The sequence below is a fragment of the Manacus vitellinus genome, unplaced genomic scaffold (assembly GCF_001715985.3).
Source record: "Manacus vitellinus isolate BGI_N305 unplaced genomic scaffold, ASM171598v3 scaffold_41_pilon, whole genome shotgun sequence".
NCBI lineage: Eukaryota > Metazoa > Chordata > Aves > Passeriformes > Pipridae > Manacus > Manacus vitellinus.
The window spans coordinates 1,906,336-1,928,263 of NW_021940545.1; the positions used below are offsets into that span (position 1 = coordinate 1,906,336).

General features: G+C 53.5%; 1 protein-coding gene across 1 annotated transcript; it reads left to right on the forward strand.

Moving 5' to 3' along the window:
• The first annotated feature begins 100 nt into the window (after positions 1-100).
• CHEK1 (checkpoint kinase 1) lies at positions 101-7,431 on the forward strand. Its single transcript, XM_029962047.1, has 9 exons — positions 101-151; positions 290-359; positions 1,181-1,369; positions 4,362-4,463; positions 4,535-4,643; positions 4,848-5,025; positions 6,696-6,884; positions 6,977-7,078; positions 7,336-7,431. Exons 1-9 carry the CDS (start codon positions 101-103, stop codon positions 7,429-7,431), a joined length of 1,086 nt encoding a protein of 361 aa, XP_029817907.1.
• Positions 7,432-21,928: the final 14,497 nt, after the last annotated feature.

Genomic DNA, 21,928 nt, shown 5'->3' on the forward strand with positions numbered 1-21,928 from the left:
CGGTGCGCACGGGGCGCCGGGGGCCTGGAACTGTAAATCCCAAAGGATTTGCTCTTGAGTTTGCCCTTCTCGTTCCCCACGCGCAGAGCCAGATGTCGGGATGCCGGAGCCGGAGGCGCAGCGGTTCTTCCAGCAGCTGATCGCCGGCGTGGTGAGGGATGGCCGGGATCGCTGGTGGTGGGGATGCCGGTGGGGATTCCCGCCCGGCACTGACCCTTCCCGGGATTCCCGCCCGGCACTGACCCTTCCCGGGATTCCCGCCCGGCACTGAGCTCCCCTCCATCCCCAGGTGTACCTGCACAGCATCGGCATCACCCACCGCGACCTGAAGCCGGAGAACCTGCTGCTGGATGACCGAGGTGTGGGACACACACACACACAGCCCTTTCTGACACCCCTTGAGTTTTCATCTTTTAATTTTTTAATTTATTTTTATTGGAATGTTTCATTTCAATTAAACGTTTTAATTTTTTTAATTTGAACGCTTAATTTTTTCCGTTTGAATTTTTAATTTAGGGCTTCAACTTTAGTATTAATTTAAATTTTATCACGACTTTTTAATTTGACTTTTTTAATATTTTTAATGCTTTAATATATTAATATTTAAGTTTGTTTCCTAATTTAAACTCTTAATATGAATTTGTACTTTAATCTGGATTTTTGATTTATATTTTATTTGCATTTTAATTTAAATTTTAAGTTGAACTTTTAAATCCTAATTTGAATATTTAGTTTGAATTCGTGTTCTAATCTGAGCTTTTAGTTTAAATTTTTATTTGAATTTAAATTTGAATTTTCAGTTTGATTTTTTGATATAAACTTTTATTTTTAATTCAAGTTTTAAATCAGAATTTTTAATCTGAATGTCTAATTAATTTTTTTCATTTTTAGCTGCATTTTTAATTTTAATTCAAGTCCTTCATTTCAACTTTTAATTTCAATTTTTCATTTTTAACCAGCGTTTAATTTGAATTTCTAATTAATTTTATTGGAGCTTTTAATTTAAACGTTTAATTTAATTTATGATTATAACTTTTATTTACGTTTTCTACTAATTTAGAGTTCAATTTGCGTTTTTGAATCAATTTAAGTTTCGGGGTTTCAATTTGAATTTTTGATTTGAATTTTCGAGTTTAAATTTTTGGATTTTGAATTTACATTTTTTTAATTTGGGCTTCAGACAACCTGAAGATCTCGGACTTCGGCCTGGCCACGGTGTTCCGGCACAACGGGCGGGAGCGGCTCCTGAACAAGATGTGTGGGACACTCCCCTACGTGGCCCCGGAGCTGCTGCGGCGCCCGGAATTCCGAGCGGAGCCCGTGGATGTCTGGGCCTGTGGCGTCGTGCTGACAGCCATGCTGGCTGGAGGTGGGATACAGGGATGGATGGGGTGGAGGGGGGGTGATGTGCTGGCTGGAGGTGGGATACAGGGATGTGTGGAAGGCACAGGGGGTGATGTGCTGGCTGGAGGTGGGATACAGGGATGGATGGAAGGCACAGGGGGTGACGTGGTGCTGGATGGAGATGGGAATACAGGGATGTATGGAATGCACAGGGGGGACATGTGGTGCTGGATGGAGGTATGGATGTATGGAATGTGTGACACAGTGCTGGATGGAGATGGGATGCAGGGATGTATGGGGATGTATAGGGGGGACACGTGGTGCTGGCAGGAGGTGGGATACAGGGATGTATGGGATGTATGGGGGGACACATTGTGCTGGCTGGAGATGGGAATACAGGGATGTATGGAATGCATGACATGGTGCTGGAAGGAGATGGGATGCAGGGATGTATGGGATGTATGGGGGGGACACGTGGTGCTGGATGGAGGTGGGATACAGGGATGTATGGGATATATAGGGGGGACATGTGCTGCCTGGAGATGGGAATACAGGGATGTATGGAATGCACAGGGGGGACACATGGTGCTGGCTGGAGGTATGGATGTATGGAATGCATGACATGGTACTGGATGAAGATGGGATGCATGGATGTATGGGATGTATAGGGGGGACGTGATGCTGGCTGGAGGTGGGAATACAGGGATATATGGAATGCACATGGGGATACATGGTGCTGGCTGGAGGTGGGATACAGGGATGTATGGAATGCATAACACGGTGCTGGATGGAGATGAGGAGGTCCTGGCTGGAGATGGGAATACAGGGATGTATGGAATGCACGGGGGGACACATCATGCTGGCAGGAGGTGGGAATACAGGAATGCCTCTAGGGATGTGTGGAATGCAGGGGAGGGGGCAAAGGGCATTTGGTGGTGCAGGAGATGGAGGGGTTTATATGGAATGCATGAGGGGTGCATGTATGGAATGCAGAGGGGATGGAGGTATGGAATGTGCAGGGGAAGTATATGGAATGAAGAAGGATGCACATATGGAATGCAGAGGGGTGTATGTGTGGAATGCATGAGGATGTGTGTATGGAATGTGTAGGGGGAGCACGTATGGAATGCGTGAGGGGAGGTGTATGAAGGGCACCAAGGGGTGTGTGGGATGGGGAAGGAGCACGTATGACATGGAGGGGATACATGGAATGCACAGGGGTAGGGATGTGTGAAACACAGAGTGGGAAGGTGTGGGATCCATAAGGGAGACGTGAAATGTAGGGAAGGGGATGTATGGAGTGTCTAGGGTGATGTATGGAAGGCAAACAAGGATACAAAAGGGGAATGTATGTGATGTGTAAGGGGGGGTGACACACACAGGGGAGGTATGGGATGCATGGGGAGTACATGGGATGCATAGGGAAGTGTGGGATGCATGGGGAGTACATGGGATGAATAGGAAGGTATGGGATGTATGGGAGGTATGGAATGCATAGGGGTGTAGGGAACATATGGGGGAGGTATGGAACATATGGGTAGTACAAGGGGTGCATAGGGAGTTATGGGATGCATGGGGAGTACATGGCATGCAGAGGAAGGTACAAAATGCATGGGGAGGTATAGAATGCATAGGGAGATATGGAATGTGTGTGGGAGGTTTGGAATGCATGTGGAGTACGTGGGATGCATAGGGAGGTATGGGATGCATTGGGGAGGCATGGAATGCTCAGGGGAGTATGGAATGCATGGGGGAAGTTTGGAATGCATGTGGAGTATATGGAATGCATAGGGAGATATGGGATGCATGGGAAGTACATTGGATGCATAGGGAGGTATGGGAGGTATGGATTGCATAGGGAGATATGGAATGCATGGGGAGGTTTGGAATGCATGCAGAGTACATGGGATGCATAGGGAGGTATGGAATGCATAGGGAGATGTGGAATGCATGGGGAGGTTTGGAATGCATAGGAGGTATGGAACATATGGGTCGTACAAGGGATGCACAGGGAGTTATGGGATGCGTGGGTGGTACATGGGATGCATGGGGAGGTATGGGATGCATGGGGAGGTGTGGGATGCATAGAGGGGTATGGAATGCATGGGGAGCACACAGGATGCACAGGGAGATATGGAGTGCATGGGGGAGGATTGGAATGCATGTGGAGTACATGGGATGCATGGGGGAGGTATGGGATGCATGGGAGAGGATTGGAATGCATGGGGAAGCACGGGATGCATGAGGAGCATGCGGGGTGCATGGGGGGGTTTGGAATGCATGGGGTGCACACAGGATCACAGGCCTGGGGCAGGGACACCTGGCACACACCTGGCACACACCTGGCACACACCTGGCACACACCTGGCACACCGAGTGCTGCAGTGCCACGTGTGTGCCTGGGGCTCGTGGCACCGCGGGGCGACAGCAGCAGGATCCCCCAGCAGAGCTGCCCTGGGACCAGCCCAGCGACAGCTGCCAGGAATACAGCGACTGGAAGGACAGGAAAACCTACCTCCCACCTTGGAAGAAGATCGATTCGGCCCCCTTGGGTAAACACGCGGCAGCACCCAACCCCTGTGTCCATGTATGTGTGTGTGTACACACGTGCACACACCGCGTTGCATTCCACCCCCTCGTCTCCATTCCACCCCCTCGTCCCCATTCCACCCCCTCATCCCCATTCCACCCCCTCATCCCCATTTCCACCCCCTGCTGTCCCCTTCCACCCCCTCGTCCCCATTCCACCCCCTTGTTCTCCATTTTCCACCCCCCTCGTCCCCATTCCACCCTCGTTCCCTCATTCCACCCCCTCGTCCCCGATTCCACCCCCTCGTCCCCATGTCCACCCCCTTGTCTCCATTCCACCCCTCCCGTCTCCATCACCCCCTCTCCCCATTCCACCCCTCGTCCCCATTCCACCCCCTTGTCTCCATTCCACCCCCTTGTCTCCAGTTCCACCCCCTTCGTCTCCATTTCCACCCCTCGTCCCCATTTCCACCCCTTGCCTCCCCCAGCCGCTGCTGCCAACAGATCCTGCACGGAGAAGCCCCTTCGGCGAGGATCACCATTTCCCGACATCCAGAAGGACCGGTGGTACAGCAGACCCCTCAAGAAGGGTAAGGGGCCGCCGGGGAAGGGGCTCGTTCCCCTGGATTTGAGGGTCACTGGGTGTCCTGTCCCTTTGCAGATGTCAAGCGGGCCCGGCTCTCCTCGGGAGGGGTCACCGACTCCCCCGGCGGCTTCTCCAAGCACATCCGATCCAATATGGACTTTTCCCCGGTGAAGGCTGCTCTGGGGTGAGCCTCCACTTCCCTACACACGGGGTTTGCAATTCCTTGTGCCCCACAGGGCTTTCCTGGCATTTTCCCCAGGAGGTGGCTGGGCGGAAACCCCTCACACGACCCCTGCGACCACCCCAAACCCTGCAAAACCCCGTGCAATCCCCACACTGGGCTCTCTCCAGCACCCCTGATCCCCGTGTCCCTGCCCTTGCCTTGCAGCGAGGACAAGGCCAGGTACTCCACGTCGCAGCCGGAGCCCGGCACGGGCGGGATGCCCTGGGAGAGCGGAGCGGGGAGCATCGACCAGCTGGTGCAGGGCATCAGCTTCTCACAGCCCGCCTGCCCCGAGCACATGCTGGTCAACAGCCAACTCCTGGGCACACCCGGCTCCTCCCAGGTCAGGGGCTGCAGGGGGGGCACCTGGAACCGCCTGGAATATCGGGGTGCTGCCTCACGGTGTTTTTGGGATGCAGCTGGGCGAGGTGTATCCTCTCGGGATGTTGCCTCATGTTTGGGGCGCAGCTCCGCACCCTCGGGGGTGGCAGGATGCCCTTTGCAGTGGTTGGGGGCTGCTCTGTGGTGTTTGGGAGCAGCTTTGCCCGATATGGAATATCAGGGAGCAGCCTGGCAATGTTTGGGACACGACTTTGTGGTATTTATCACTTCAGAGTGCGAGTTCACAGGATCTGGGACACAGTTTTCAGTATTTTTAGTACCAGGAAGCCACTTTGCCAGGAATTTGGGGTGTCTGGGGGGCAGCTTCATGTCTGATTTACAACATCAGGGTCCAACACTGCACTGTGTGTAAATTGGGGTGCAACTTTGTATATGTGACATTAGGGAGCAACTGTAATCTCAGGAAGCAACATGGCACTGTTTGGGATGTGGCTGGGCGAGGTTTGTCATCTTGGGGTGCTGCTTCCCAATATTTGAGGTGCAAATGTGCATCATTTATGGTATCAGGATGCACTCTGCAGTGTTTGGGGGCTGCTCTCTGATGTTTGGGAGCAGCTTTGCCTGATATGGAATATCAGGGAGCAGCTTGGCAATATCTGGGATGTGACTTTGTTTTATTTATCACCTCAGGGTGCAAGTTTGCAGGATTTGGGGTGCAGTTTCACATCTGATTTACAACACTGGGGTCCAACCTTGCACCATTTATACCGTTGGGGTGCAACTTTGCCTTAAATTTGTAAGATTAAGAAGCAACTTTGTCATATTTATAATATCAGGGAGCAACTTGGCAATGCTGGGACTGTGGCTGTTCAATATTTACCATCTCAGGGTGCAAGTTGGCAGGATTTGGGGTGCAAATTTGCAATACTTTTAGTACCAGGATGCCACTTTGCCAGGGGCTTGGGGGGCAGCTTCACATCTGATTTACAACACTGGGGTCCAACGTTGCACTGTGGGGTGCAACTTTGCATCCTATATGTTACATGAAAGAGCAACTCCGCTGTATATACAATATCACAGAGCAACTTGGCAGTGTTGGGCAGCAGCTGTGTGAGGTTTGTCATTTTGGGGTGCTGCTTCCCAGTATTTGGGGTGCAAATGTGCATCATTTATGGTATCAGGATGCACTTTGCAGCGTTTGGGGGCTGCTCTGTGGTGTTTGGGGAGCAGCTTTGCATCTGACCTACGGTATCAGGGAGCAGCTTGGCAATACTGGAGTGCAGCTGGGCAAGGTTTGTCATCTCAGGGGACAACTTTGTGGCTTTTGAGGTGCAATTTTGCAGCATTTTGAGTAGCAAAACGCAACTTTGCAACACCAGGGTACAACTGCAGCATTTGGGGGGCAGCTCTGCGTCCAGTTTATGATATTGGGGGTCCATCGTTGCACTGTTTATACTGTTGGGGTGCCACTTTGAATCACGTATGTAACATTACGGAGCATTTTTGCCGTATTTAAGGTATCGGGGACGAACTCTGCACTGTTTGGATGTGGCCGTGCAGCGTTCCCGGTATTTGGGATGCAGCTGCCGGCGCGGGCCATCGGGGGGTGCAGCTTCCCACCCTTTCCCTGCCGAAAGCCGGGATTTTTATCCGAGCTGCGGGGGGTTCCAGCCTCTTGGCGGATTTCTAACGCTCGGCGGCGGTTTTTGTGGTTTTGGGGGCGGCAGAGCCCTGTGGCAGCGCTTGGTGAAGCGGATGACGCGGTTCTTCACCAAGCTGGACGCCGACGGCTCGTACCGGGCGCTGAAGGAGGTGTGTGAGAAGATGAGCTACGGCTGCAAGATGAGCTGCACCAACCAGGTGGGCACCAGGGGGCCGAAATCAGGGGGTGGGACACCCCCCCCCGTGCCGTTGCATCGGCAGGTAACTCGGGGCACCCCTCCCTTTTGCAGGTCACCATCTCGACCACGGACAGGAGGAACAACAAACTCATCTTCAAGGTGAACCTGGTGGAGATGGAGAGCAAGATTTTGGTGGACTTTCGCCTTTCCAAGGTGAGCTGGGGGGGGTCAGGGTGGGCACTCGGTGGTGGGTGCTTGGTGGGGTCGGGCAAGGGTGTGCAGGGTGGGTGCAAGGGGATGAAGGGCCTTGTAAAGTGGGTGCAGGACCTTGCAGGGTGGGTGGAAGACCATGGAAGGTGGGTGTGAGGGGATGGAGAAACATTCAGGGGGTGCAGGATGGGCTCAGGGGGATGGAGTCCCAGGCAGGTGGGTGCAGGGGGATGTAACCCCCCCCAATTCTCCCTGCACAGGGCGATGGCCTGGAGTTCAAGAGGCATTTCCTGAAGATCAAAGCCAAGCTCAGCGACATTGTCAGCACCCAGAAAGTCTGGCTGCCTGGCACCTGAGCCCCTGCACCCCTCCTCCTCCTTTTCCTCCTCTTCCTCCTCCTCCTCCTCCTCCTCCTCTTCTTCCTGGCTGGGCGCCGGCGGCAGCACCCAAATGCCATGAAGGTGCCCAGCCACGTGTTTTAGATTTTGAAGGTTCAATAAAGCCCGGGGGGACACGGAGCGATGCTGTTTCCTGCGAGGGGGAGGTTGTTGCAGTGGGTTGTTCCCTCTGGAACCTGCTGGAGGCGCAGCTTTGCTCAGCCAGCCGAAATCCCACTCCGGGGTCTCCGCCGAGCCGTGCAGCCCTAAACCAGCCCCAAGGTTTAGGGGCCGACCCCCTCCTCGCCCCACTACCGCCCCTCCCTGCCCTGTCTCAGGGCAGTGGCTGCCCTCGTTTTCCAGCCTCTCTAATTGCTTTTCGGAGGGACTAACGAGCCCGAGAGCTGCCAGGGGTTGTTAGCGCTGGAGCGAGAAAGGAGAGCCGGGGATTAACCCCATCCCCTCCCCCCCAAAAAAGAGCATCCCCCCAAAAAAACCCACCCCAGGGTGCAAACCCCTGAGGCATCCCCGCAGTTTCTCCCCCAAAGCTGCGTCGGCGTTTAATTATTGGGGTAAAAAAAAAACCCCACACTTGTTTTGCTTGTCTTCCCCCTTTTCTTTGGGTTTTTTAATATCCCTTCCCCCCGGCTTTTTTGTTTTCCTGGTGGGAACCCCCCTTGGGCGAAGCAATTAGCGGCGATTTTTTAATTGCATATTTATATTGCAGCTGGGGAGCGAGACCCCGGCAGCGGGCAAGGGGGAAGCAGGAAGACGCCGCGCTCCCGACCTTGTTTGCTTTTCAGCCGGGATTAAGCGCTTTTAATTGTCCTGGAGATCACAGATTGCGGCCGGGGGGGATAATTAGGCTGAATACAGGGTTTTCTGGTTCATTCCCCCCAGGAATTTATATTTCTAAGGGCATAAAAAAAAGTAGAAAAGCTTCGGGAACGCCTCGGGTTGTGGAGGGGCACGAGGCTGGGCACAACTCGTTGCACGAGTGGGTCTCGCCGTCACAACAAATTAATTTATCACCTGTTGCCTGCTTGAAACGGGATGTTTTGGGGAGTCACAGGTACGTTTCCCCCTCCCCAGGGTGCTTCAGGGGCTGTCGTGCTCCGCCGTGGTCTCGAGCCTTTGCCGGGCTTCATTATCCCACGGGAGTTTAATTTCAACCCTAATTTTTAGGGTTTTTGTTTTGTTTGTTTTTGTTTGTTCGTTCGTTCGTTTGGGGTTTTTTGTTTTGTGTGTTGTTTTTTTTTTAACTCCGTAGAGGGGATTATTTTCCGCTTTCGGGGTCCGGGAGGGGGGGAAATTGGAGGGGGATGAAAGGTTTGTGCTGCGCTGTGGCCGGGTGAGGGGGGGCTGTGCCGGGAGCGGGGCCCTGAAAGCGCCCTTTGTGCGGCCCCGCCGGGGACCCGGCGCGCTCGGAGGCACCGGAGCGTGGCAAATCCTAAAACCAACAGCACAGCCGGGGCGGGCGGCCGGGGGGCTTCTGCCCCCTCCTCATCCCGAATTCATGGCGCTCCGGCGGGCACGGGGGGTTCCCTCGGCCTCCCCGCGGCATCCCGGGAGCGGGGTTTGGGATGCGCGGTTAGGGATGTGCTGGGGGATGCGGGAGGGGAGGGTTCAGGATCTAGAGCGTAGGGTTTAGGATGTAAGTACAGGATTTGAGGGATGAAGGATTTAGGGTTTAGATAGGGATGTGGGATTCAGGATGGAGATGCAGGATGAGGGATGGAGAACTTGGGATGCAAATGAGAGACACAGGATTTGGGATGGAGATGCAGGATGGAGGATTTGGGATGTAGATGCTGGATGCGGGATTTGGGATGTAGATGCTGGATGGATTTAGGATGTAGATGGAGGATGGAGGATTTAGGATGTAGATGCTGGATGCAGGATTTGGGATGTAGATGCTGGGTGCAGGATGAAGGATTTGGAATGTGGATGCAGGATTTGGGATGTAGATGCAGGATGGATTTAGGATGTAGATGCTGGATGCAGGATTTGGGATGTAGGTGGAGGATGGAGGATTTAGGATGTAGATGCTGGATGTAGGATGGAGGATTTAGGATGTAGATGCTGGGTGCAGGATTTAGGATGTCAATACAGGGTATGTGAACTTAAAATGCAGATATGGGACATAAGATTTAGGATGTAGATGCAGGATAGAGGATTTAGGATGTTGATGGGGGATGCAGGATTTGGGATGTAGATGCAGGATTTCAGATGTTGATGCAGGATGGGTGAAGTTGGGATGCAGATACGGGACATAGGATTTAGATGCAGGATGGAGCATTTAGGATGCAGATGGGGACATAAGATTTGAGATATAGATAAAGGATGGAGGATTTAGGATGCAGATGTGGGATGTAGGATTTAGGACAGATGCAGAGTGGGGGATGAAGGATTTAGGATCTAGATGGAGATGTAGGATTTAGGATGTAGATGCAGGATGTGGGACAAAGAACTTGGGATGCAAGTGTGGGAATCCGAATAGGATTTGGGATGTAGATGCAGGATTTAGGGTGCAGGACTAAGGATGCAGATGTGGGATGTAGGATGTAGAATGGAGGATTCACAACGTAGATGCAGATGCAGGATGGAGAGCTTAGGGTGCAGATGTGGGAGACAGGACTGGGAATGTAAATGCAGGATGCAGAATAGAGGATTTGGGATGCAGGTGGGGGACTTAGGGTTTAGGATGTCGATGCAGGACACAGAATGGAGAATCCAGGATGCACATATAGGATGGAGCATTTGGGATTTAAATGGGGATGTAGGATTTAGGATGCAGATGTAGGACATAGGATTTAGGACATAGAGGACAGAGGGGAGAGAGGATTTAGGATGTAGATGCAGGACACAGGGTGAAGGATTCAGGATGCAAATGTGAGACACAGAATTTGGGATGCAGCTGCAGGGTGCCAGATGCAGGACATGACAGAGGAGCTGCAGAAGAAGGATTTAGGCTGCAGATGCATTTAGGATGTGGGATGCAGGATTCAGGATGCAGACACGGGATTTAGGGGGGAAAAAATAGAGCATTTAGGAAGCAGATAGAGGATTTAGGATGCAGACACAGGTTCCCAGATGCAGGATGGAGGATTTAGGATGCAGACACAGGTTCCCAGATGCAGGATGGAGGATTTAGGATGTAGATGCAGGTTTCCAGACGCAGGATGCGTGACAGGGATGCAGGATGCAGGAGAGGATGCAAATGTGGGATGCAAAACACAGGCCATGGGATGAAAGGGCAGATGCAGGATTTGGGATGCAGATACAGACCATGGGGTACAGGAGCAGAATTTAGGATGCAGAGGTGGGGATACAGGACAGATGAGGAGGGAAAGGGAATTTAAGATGCAGAGGAAAGATGCCAGGCACGGGGCATGGGTTGCAGAAGTGGGATTTGGGATGCAGAGGAGGGATGTAAGACACAGGAGGTGGGATGTGGATGCAGGACGTGGAATGCAGCAGTGGGATTCAGGGTGCAGATGCAGATACGGGATGGAGGTGCAGGACAGGGAATGCTCCACCCCCAGAGCACCGCGGCGCAGCGCCAGCTGTGCACAGGGATCTTGCGGCACCCCCGGCGATGGGGAGTGCGTGCAACGAGCCGGGAAATGCAGATTTCTAAGGGAAAATTATCGCTTTCCAGTCCTATACAGGGATTTCGCAGCTCGTCGCCCATCTGGGAGGCAGAGCCCGGTCGTGTGGCCACATCTTCCGCCAGATGTGCCGGAGGGGAACGGAGCCCCGCATGGGAAACCTCCCCGCCCCCCCCCGCCGCGCGGGCCAGGTGTTGGGAGTGCTGCTCTCCCAAATCACACCTGCTCTGGAAAAACGCCTGGATGGGAGCGGGGAGGAGCGGGAAGGAGGGATGGGATGGGACCAACCCGGCCTCGCAAATGATTTTCGTGTCAGATAAGCTTTTGTGCTGTGGCTGGGGGAGCGTGGGGATGAGGCACAGCCGGGGTGCAGCTCCAGGGGGCACAGCCCAGTATAGCCCAGTAAGGACCCTGGGCCCTGGGTCACAAGGGCCTGGGAGGGGTGGGGGTCCCTGATGAGGCTGGTTCAGACCATCAAGGGTGCCCTTGGTCCCTGCAGCATGACAGGATGTGGATGTGGGATCAGGAGGTGGGACGTGTGGGAAGATGTGGGATGGAGATGTGGGATGCAGGAGGTTGGATGGAGATGTGGGATGCAGGAGGTTGGATGGAGATGTGGGATGCAGGAGGTGGGATGGAGATGTGGGATGCAGGAGGTGGGATGGAGATGTGAGATGCAGGAGGTGGGATGGAGATGCAGGATGCAGGATCTGGGAAGGGGATGCAGGATGCAAATGCAGAGTTTGGGTTGCAGGCTCGGGACATGGGATGGTGCAAGGTGCAGGTTTAGGAGGGGGAGGCAGGGTGTGGGTGGAGATGGAGGACATGGGATGAAGGGTGTGGATGCAGGACATGATGCAGATGCAGGATTTTGGATGCAGATGTGGCATGCAAGAATCGGGATGCACATGCAGGATGCAAGTAGTGGGATGCACAGGCCAGGACGTGAGATGAAGGGTGCAGATACAGGACAGGGGGTGCAGGGCTCAGGGTGCAGGTGAAGGATTTGGGATGCAGGATGAAGCTGCAGGATGCAGATCCATGGGATGGGCATGGGATATAGGTGTAGGATGCAGATGTGAGATGCAAAAGTAGGATGCACTGGAGGGTGCAGACTGGGGATGTGAGAAGTGGAGTGAAGAATCCAGTGCACATGTGGGATGAGTGGGGTGCCAGACACGGATGTGGGGTGCAGGATGCAGATGTTGGATGCAGGATGCAAATGGGGGGTGCAGGAGGCAGATGTGGGATGCAGGATGGAGATGTGGGGTGCCAATGCATCTCCAGGATGGTGATCCACCACTTTGAGCAGAGAAAAATGTCAGAAGCATTTCCCATCTGTTTTTAGGGGCAAATTTGGAATTTTCCCCCTAGCATCAGCTTTTTTGGCGTCTGGAAATCCAACAGGTTTCCAGAAGCACTTTTATTTTCTGAACTACCCCCATCAGCTCGAGGTCTCCAGGACAGAAATATGCATTTGAGAAAAAAAAACCTTAAGCTGGAGAAATTCCATCCAAAAACACCCAAATCCAGCATTTCCCTTTGCAAATCGGTGTCCCCCTCCTTTCTGCACAGCATTTCCCACTGTGAAGGTGCCCCAGGGGCTGGATTTGCTGGATTTTTAACTCGGGAGATGTTTTAGCTCTCGCAAAAGCATCGCAGCCGCCTCGGGAATGCCGCCACATTAATAAAAGCAAAAATGCAGAGGAGTCTGTTAAGGAAACTCCTGCAAAAATCCCTTCCAGAAACATCGTGGGCAACGTCGGCTCTCAGTTTGGGCTTTCTTTCCCCTTTTATTTCATTGGGAAAATGAGTTTTGCAGGTCGTTGAGTGCCCTGAAGATGGTGCAAGGTGGGTTTTTGCAGCGGGTTTGGCCCCTGGATCCTCCTGTATCAGTGTTGGGGAGAGAGACTGCGGGGAAAAACCTGGGATTTACAGCTTAAACCTGGAATTTGCAGGTTAAAAGCTACAAATATCCCCCTAAATCGGGGGATTGGCACCGTGGATGCAGCCTGGCAGTGATGCCAGGGACACGGGTGAGGCCCCAGCAGTGCCTCTTGCCTGGCAGGCAGGAGAGGGAGAAAAATGCTTTAAAAAGGTAAAAAAAAAGCTCCAAAGCAGGAGGCTGAGGTCATTTTCTTGGCGAGGAAGTCGGCTCCTTCCAAATGCCTCCGGGTCGGGTTTAATATCAGCAGAAACATTCTTGGGCAGGGTGGGGAGAAAGTGCTGCTCTCACCATCAAGAGCAGACCCTCAACCCCCAAAACACCCTAAAAACCCCTCAAAACACAACCACCCCCCCCCCAAAATAAGCCCCCAAATCCCCCAGACTGCTGCTTTGCAATGCCCAGGCATGGAGTAACTGAGCACTGGGGTAGGAGAAGGGTGAAACCAGCTCATGGAAGAGGGAAAGACTCCCTCCTGGGAGTGGAGAATTGTGTCTCTAAGTGGGTTTTGAGCATCATTTGGCCCCTGCTGGGGTTTTTGGGATGTGGAGAGGAGGAAAGCAAGGGAATCTGGCAGGGAAAATGCCATTTTCCCCGTTGTCCTGGAGGGTTTTATTGTCACTTCATTCCCTTGACTGAGCATCGTCTTGCCTGGCTCAGAACCCACCAACAACCCCCTTGGGCAAAGGGACCTGGTGCAAGGAATATCCTGCTGGAAAACGCATCAAAAAGGAGGGGAAAAATTAGATTGTATCTGTCTTGCTCTGCTCAGAGGGCTGAGCAGCTCAGGGACCTGTCAGTGTCTGGTATAAGCCTTCGGCTGCCCTGCGGAGCTGTTGTGGCTTTTCCAGGGATTCTACACATTAAGAGGGGGTGGTTTGGCTAAACCTCACCAAAACCTCACCAAAACCCAAACCAGAGCTCAGGGGGAGGAGGAGGTGGGAGATGTAGGGAAAGGTTATTAAAAAAATAGGGAAAAGCTCTAAAAAACAGGAGCAGAAGGGGGGAAAGGAGTTTGGGACTGCAGCAGGGCAGGGACGTGGCATTGGCAGGGATGCTGCAGGAAGCAGGGATGTGGTGGGAAACAGGGATGCTGCACCTCACTGGGGATGTGCATCCCACCAAAATCGTCAGATAAAACAATTCCCCAGGAGAATTGGCAGGATAAGCAGCATCAGCAGGGCTCTGAGCCTGCTGTGAGGGAGGCTGTGAGGCGATGCTTTGGCTGGGAAGGGGATTTTTCCTCCAGGCTTGCACATTCCTCCCGTCAGCAGTATTTACACGACGGCACCAGGAGAAATCCCAGGTCAGCCAGACCATCTCCCACCAGGTATCGCCCAGTGCCACCACCCCACAGCCCCTTGCTCCTTCATCCTAGGTTTTTCTCCCTGATCCATCTGCACCCCATAGTTCCAATCCCCCCAGGCAAAAGTTCTGCTCCAGACTCCCAGAGTGGTCCCTTCCAAAATTTTCCCCATCCCAGCACCCACAGGTTCCCCTTCAGCCTTTTATGGGGCCAGGATTGCTGCAGGGATGCTCCTGGGTGTTGGATTTGGGAGGGATTCCATGGTGTTGCTCCATCTCCAGGCAGTGCTGGAAAGACCCAGGAGCAATGTCTTCTCCTGGAACAGGCACTGGGAAGTACTGCAGTGGGCAGGTATCTGCAGGAATGTGGGGATGCAGCACACAGGGAGGCTGGCAATGCACAGGGATGTTTGTGGATGCAGAAATGCAGCACAGGGGGATGTTTGTGGGATGCAGGGATGCAGCACACAGGGATGTTTGTGGATGCAGGGATGCAGCACACAGGGAGGCTGGCAATGCACAGGGATGTTTGTGGGATACAGGGATGCAGCACACAGGGATGTTTGTGGGATGCAGGGATGCTGGCAATGCACAGGGATGTTTGTGGGATGCAGGGATGCTGGCAATGCACGGGGATGTTTCCAGGATGCAGGGATGCAGCACACAGGGATGTTTGTGGGATGCACGAACCCAGCACACAGGGATGTTTGCAGGATGCAGAGATGAAGCACACAGGGATGTTGGCAACGCACAGGCATGTTTGCAGGATCCAAGGCTGTTTGCAGCAGCATGCAGGGATGTTTGCAGCACACGGGAACGTTCAGAGCACGTGGGATGCCAGGGATATTGGCAGTGCCCGGGGCTGTTCGTGGCTCACGGGGATGCACGAGGCTGCTCTGCAGCAACCAGGAAAACACCTGCAGCTGTTGCCAAGCCTTTTCCCTGCCCTCATTCCCCCTTCCTCGGGGACGGGGCCGCGTGTCTTGTCGGCTTCAGCCCCTCGGGAGACCTGCCGTCCGCGGAGCCGGCTGGCGCTCGGCGCTCGGCGCTTGCGGGCGCCAGGGCGGCGCCTGGGGCCCGTGCCGCCAGATCATAAGGATAAAGTGGAATGGGCTGGGGAAAAAAAGAAAAAAAAAAAAAAAAAGAAAGGAAAGAGGAGCGTGGCGGGGGTGGGGGAAGAGAAAAAAAGGGAAAATAAAAAAGCAAAAGCAAAGCAAATTCCTTGGCAAATCAAAGCGAAATTCTCTCTCCCGCGCGCAGCCTCGCGTCCAGCCATCGGGATTGATAAGGGGCTCCGGGGAGGAGGAGGAAGAGGAGGAGGAGGAGGAGGTGAGGCGACACAGGGGACCTGACAGCAATCGCTCTTCATGGCAAAAACCCCGTCAGATTTCCCAGTGCCAGGTGACAGGCGGGCAGGGAGCCCACGTGCCTCAGTTTCCCCCACCCTGTGCATGCAGGGGTGGGGGAAAGGGGCTCAAACTGCCTTGGAGGGGTTAAACGGGGAGATTTTCTGCCGGGTTTTATCCAAAACATATGTTTTCGCCACTATTCGAGTTATCTGGGATATTTCCTGCGTGTTTGCTCCTATGGCAACCGGCCCAGCATGAAAGACCTATTTACTGGGCCCGGGGATAAGGAGCAGCCATATGGTGTCAATTTTGAAGGCGCTCCATCCCCTCCACCCGTCTCCTGTTCTCCCTCCACCACGGCCTTGGCCCCTCCAGAGGGTCCAGTGGGGTCGGGGATGGGCTCTGTCAGCAAGGGGAGGTGGTGGGTTGGGTTTGGGGAGCTCAGAGGAGGTGGTGATGGGCTGCAGCGGTGGCCTGAGATCCTTCAGGATCCTTCAGAAGATAGGGATGCACTGAAGGTACCTTCAGGATCCTCCTGAGATCCTTCAGGAGGTAGGGATGGAGTGAAGGGACCTGCAGAATCAGTCTGAGGTCCTTCAGGAGATAGGGATGGAGACAAGGGATCTACAACACTGATCTGGGATCCGTCAGGGAGATAAGGTTGGGGACAAGGTACCTGCAACACTGAGGTCTGTCCAGGAGAGAAGGCTGAGGACAAGCTGCCTGCTTCATGGGCCAAAGGTCTGTTCAGAAAACAGGGCTGGAGACCTGCAGTGTCATCCTGAGGCCCATCCAGCAGACCAGGCTGGAGACAACCTACAGCAAGGCTCACTCCAGCTTGTCCTGGGGCAGAGAGGTGCCGGGGAGGTCCCATGGGCCATGGAGACTTCTTATCACCCCAGAACCCACTGCAGGGGTGCAGGGAGGTCTGTCCCACCCTCAGCAGGTCCAGGTTCCTCATAGAGGTAACCCCAGTGCCCTGAGAAACCCAACAAACACTGCACAGGGACATTCTTTGCTCCTTCATAAAGGCTGGGGCAATTTTGGACCCGGTGCCCAATGGAGTTAAATGACCAAAATACAGAAATGGGGCAAAACTGCCCTCTAGTCTGCTGAAAAAAAAAAAAGATTAAAGAAAAAAGAATACTTTCTAATAATTCTAATTTTCTTTTGTTGCCACTGGGCATTTGCTGCAGGGGAGATGATAAAGCTGGGCAGGACCAGGCATGGCATGGGACAGGGGTTTTGGGGAATGATTCATTCCCAAAACCTCCCACAGAGGTATTTCAGATGCAAAACAAAAACAAAAACAAGTAAAAAAACCCACAAAAAAAAAAACCAAACCAAAACAAACAAACAAACAAACCAAAACAAAAAACAAACAAACAAACAAAAACCCAAACGACCAGGGTTTTTTTTTAAGAATAAAAGAAGTTTTACAAAAGTGACCCTTCCCACCAACCTCACCATTTTTCTTTTTATTAAGGGAAAAAAGAAAAGGCTTTCAGCCAAAGTAAACGTTTGCAATGAAAGCGCGTGTTTGGGTCAAAAAACCACTTTTCACTGGGGGAGAAAATAAACCAACAAAAAGAAAACCCTGTCCAACACATGAAGTGATGAGTTGGCAAAGATCACAGGGAGACAGAGCTTCTCTGGAGCCATCATCTCTCCTTCTCCTCTATCTCCTCCTCCTTTTTTTTCTCCATCTCCTCCTTCTTCCCCCTTCTCCTCTTCCTTTTCTTTCCTTCTGTTGTCTCGTCTTTTCTCTCCTCATCATTTTCATCTTGTCTTGCCTCTTTCCATCTCTTCATCTTCTCTTTCCAGGTGATGTTTCCACACCTGCTCCACCTCGACACCCTTCCAGCCCTTGTGCCCCATTCCTGCTCTGTGCCTCAGTTTACCCACTCAACACACACGAGCACGTCCAGTAGCTGATCCCACCCAATGTCATCTCCAGGGTACCAGGCTGGGACCTGCTGTCCCCTGCCCAAAAAGGACCCACAGACCTTCCCCTGACAGAGATCACTGGGTGTCCATGGGCAATGGGGGCCTGGCTGGGAGACGTGGGGACTGGGATAAGGGACATGGGGACTGGGACAAGGGACATGGGACTGGGACAAGGGACATGGGACTGGGACAAGGGATATGGGACTGGGACAAGGGACATGGGACTGGGACAAGGGACAAGGGACTGGGACAAGGGACATGGGACTGGGACAAGGCAGCTGCTGGGGACTGGACTGGGTTGATGGGACCAGGGCAAGGTCATGGGGAGTGGGATAGGGTGACGGGGACAGGGACAGATGATGGGGACTGGGATGAGGGATCTGATGGGTACTGGGATGGGGTGATGGGACCTGGACAAGGTACCTCACAGGGACAGGTGACTGTTAACTGGCATGAGGCACCTGCTGGGAACAGGATGATGGGGGCCAGGACGAGATACCTGGTGGGGACAAAGCAAAGGAACCAGGACAAGGAACCCAGTGGAGCCCAGCATGAGGTGACAGTGACCACCCCATGGTGAGTCATAGAATCAGAGAATCAACTGGGTTGGAAAAGACCTCCGAGATCACCAAGTCCAACCCTTGATCCAACCCCGCTGTGGTTCCCAGCCCATGGCACTGATGCCACATCCAGTCTCACCTTAAACACCTCCAGGGAAGGTGACTCCACCCCCTCCCTGGGCAGCCCATTCCAATGGCTGATCTCTCTCTCTGTAAAACATTTCTTCCTGATGTCCAACCTAAACCTCCCCTGGCACAGCTGAAGACCCAGCCCTCTTGTCCTACTGCTGCTTCCTGGGAGCAGAGACCAACCCCCCTGGCTCCCCCCTCCTGTCAGGGAGTTGCAGAGAGTCAGGAGGTCTCCCCTGAGCCTCCTCTTCTCCAGGCTGAGCCCCCCCAGCTCCCTCAGCCTCTCCTCACAGCACTTGTGCTCCAGTCCCTTCCCCAGCCTCGCTGCTCTTCCCTGTACCTGCTCCAGCCCCTCCATGTCCTTCCTGAGCTGAGGGCCCAGAGCTGGACACAGCACTCCAGGGGTGGCCTCACCAGCGCTGAGTCCAGGGGAACATCTCCCACCCTCATCCCCTCCACCCTGGCCCCGAGCTCGGCACCCACCCCTCAATGGGGTGAGGACGGGGGTCCCCGCCTCGCTCATCCCCAAACGGCGGCGGGGCCGGGCGGCTCCCGCGGGGTTGGGAGCGCCGAGGGCCGGAGCGCCGGGAGCTGCCGGCTCAATGCCGGGGCCTCGCTCCCACGAGCGGATGAAAGGCTCCCTGTCCAAACGGCATTAGACGCGCTGCGAAGGCTCATTCCCGATCGGTCACGCTCCGAGGCGCAGCTGCAAAACCCCCTCCGGGAGCCCGGGATGCTCCGGGGGCTTTGTTCGGGGCAGCCCCGCTTCCTGGGGAACCGTGACAAGACGATGGGATTACGGGGCAGGAGAAATAAAATAAAATAAAAATCCACCTCGGCTTGGGCCGCGCTGGCTGGGCGGAAAAACAAAGGGGACCCTCGAATTCCCCCGTGCTCCTGCCGGGAATGATGGCCCCGCTGGGCTTGGGGAAGGGGCACAGAGAGGGCTTGAGGGTCCCCAAGGAGGGAGGATGGATTTTTGGTGGTGTTCTTCCCCAGTTTCTGCTCCCAAATCCTAGCACTGAGCGAGCAAGGAAAAGGAGAAAAAACTCACAAGGAAGTAAACTTGATGAGGAGGGAAAACCTCGTGGGGAAGGAAACTTCAAAAGGAGGAAAACCTTGAAAGGAGGTAAAGCCTTGCAAGGAAGGAAACCTCCAAGGAGCAAAATCTTGCAAGGAGGAAAACTTTACATGGAAGAAAAACTTTGGATGCAGGAAAATCTCGCAAAGAAGGAAAACCTTGCAAGGAGATCAAACCTTGCAAGGAGGAAAGCCTTGGGCAAGGAAGGAAATCTTGCAAGGAGGAAAGTACTTGAAGGGGGAAAACCTTGCAAGGAAGTAAAACCTTGCAAGCAGGAGAAATCTTGTGAAGAAGGAAACCTTGCATGGAGGAAATCCTTCCAAGAAAGGAAACCTCTCCAGGAGGAAAACCTTTCATGGAGGAAAAATTGCAGATATAAGAAAAATCTCATATGGAGGAAAACCTTACAAGGAGGAAAACCTTACAAGGAGGAAAACCTTTGATAAGGAAGGAAATCCTGCAAGGAGGAAAACCTTGGGAGGAGAAAAACCATGCAAGGGAACAATACCTTGCAAAGCAGGAAAAGCCATGCCAGGAAATACAGCATGGAGGAAAACCTTGCAAGGAAGGAAACCCTGTGAGGAAGGAAATGCTGCAAGGAGGAAAAACCTGGAAGGAGTAAAACCTTCCAGGGAAGGAAACCTCTCAAGGAGGAGATTCTTGGAAGGAGGAAGGGAGCAGGTTGAAGGGAGTGGTTCTGCACCTTCCTCCCTCCAGGCACAAAGCCCGGCACGGTTTGGCCGAGGTTAATTGGGTTAGCACGGCTAAAGGGCGTAGCTTGTCCAGGCGCCTGCTCCCTAATGAGCAACTCATTTGAATCTATGCAAAATAGCAGGGAGCATGGAGACATGCTAATTAAAGCGATTGCTGTTCGCTAATTAAGCAGCAATTCCCCTGCCTGAGAGGGTATTCTCATGCAAATAGCGCCCGAGGAGGGGGAAAATCGCCCCAAAAACAGTGCGAGGAGGAATCTCAATTTGGCACCACCCCACATCTGTGGAGCACCTTTGTTATAATCCTCATTTTGAGTATTTTTACCCCAAAAAAGCAGACTTGGTCTTTACTGTGCTGAGAGTGATCTTCAAGCCCTTGGCCTTTCCAGTGGCTGCCACAAATCAAGTGATTTAACACCCGGGCTGAGCCAACCCTGATTTTGATTCATTTTGGGGCATTTTCTTCAGATTACGAGATTTCTAATCTGCGTTTTCTTTTTTTTTTTTTTTTTTTTTTTTTTTTTTTACCCTTTTACACTTGTGGAAATAATGACGTCCTACAGGAAATCTCCTGAGGGATAAAATTAGGGCTGGTAAACACAGGGTAGTGCAGTGTATTGGCCTTGCAGGTTTGTCCGAAAACCAAGAGATTTTGTTCCAAGTCTGTTTCTCTTTTTTTCCTAAACCTATTTCTCCTTTATTTTTAAACACAGGAACTGTATTTCTTTGCAGCCTGCTCCGTGTGTCGCTGAACCCTTTCCAGGCAAAACCCTCCTCAGGATAAATCCCTTTCCAGTCACCATGTGTGGATGCGACCAAAATATAGCAAATTCTCCCCTCTCCCCCCCCCCCAAAAAAGGCATGTTGGTCATATTTTGGGTGTATTTTGAGCCTTTTGGAAGGCCCACATGCACGAGTGTGTGCTTGCACAGCTCTGTGGGTGCAGAGCTGCCAGGGGCTCAGTGGTCCACAGGGAAATTCTCCTCCAGAAGCCATTTGCTTCACCTTGGGCTCTTGGGCTGTGCTGGACACTTGTGGAGCATCCTGAGGTTCCTTCTCTCCACATTTCCTATCCCAACCTCCGTGTTCTCTGTGTCTGTGGAAATGTCTTGCTTAAAACTTAGGGAATTGGGGCTTGGAGCAACACAGTCTAGTGGAAGGTGTCCCTGCACACGGCAGAGGGGTTGGACCTGGACAGTCTTTCCGGTCCCTTCCAAGCCAAACCATTCCGGGATTCCACGATGGAGACACCCGCTTTTGATGGGATGATCTCTACCACCGTGGAAAAAACAGCTCCTATTTTCCACCTGAATCCCGCTCAGCTGACCAGGAGCCGCATCAGTGACCTCCCTTTATCCCGGGGCTGGGAGTGGGGCCGGGTGGGTCCACGGTCGCAGGGCTGCAGAGGTGCAGGTCCCGCAGATGCAGTGCCTGCAGGGGACACAGCCGTGGGGTGGAGGGCGGCGCGGGGTCCTGCTCCCGGGGGTGCCTGGAGCACGCATTCCCTGTCCTGCGTGGTCCCACTCCTGGTTTGTTCGGGTGCCCGATCCTGCTGTGCCCGGTCCCGTTTGTTCGTGTGCCCTGTCCCGCGTGTTCCCGATCCTGGGTGTTCCCGGTCCCGGTTTGCTCGGGTGCCCTGTCCCGCGTGTTCCCGATCCTGGGTGTTCCCGGTCCCGGTTTGCTCGGGTGCCCTGTCCCGCGTGTCCCCAGTTTGTTCGGGTCCCCTATCCCGCGTGTCCCCGGGTCCCGGTTTGTTAGGGTGCCCTATCCCGCGTGTCCCCGCGTCCCGCTTTTCTCAGGTGCCCTGTCCCGCGTGTTCCCGATCCCGCGTGTCCC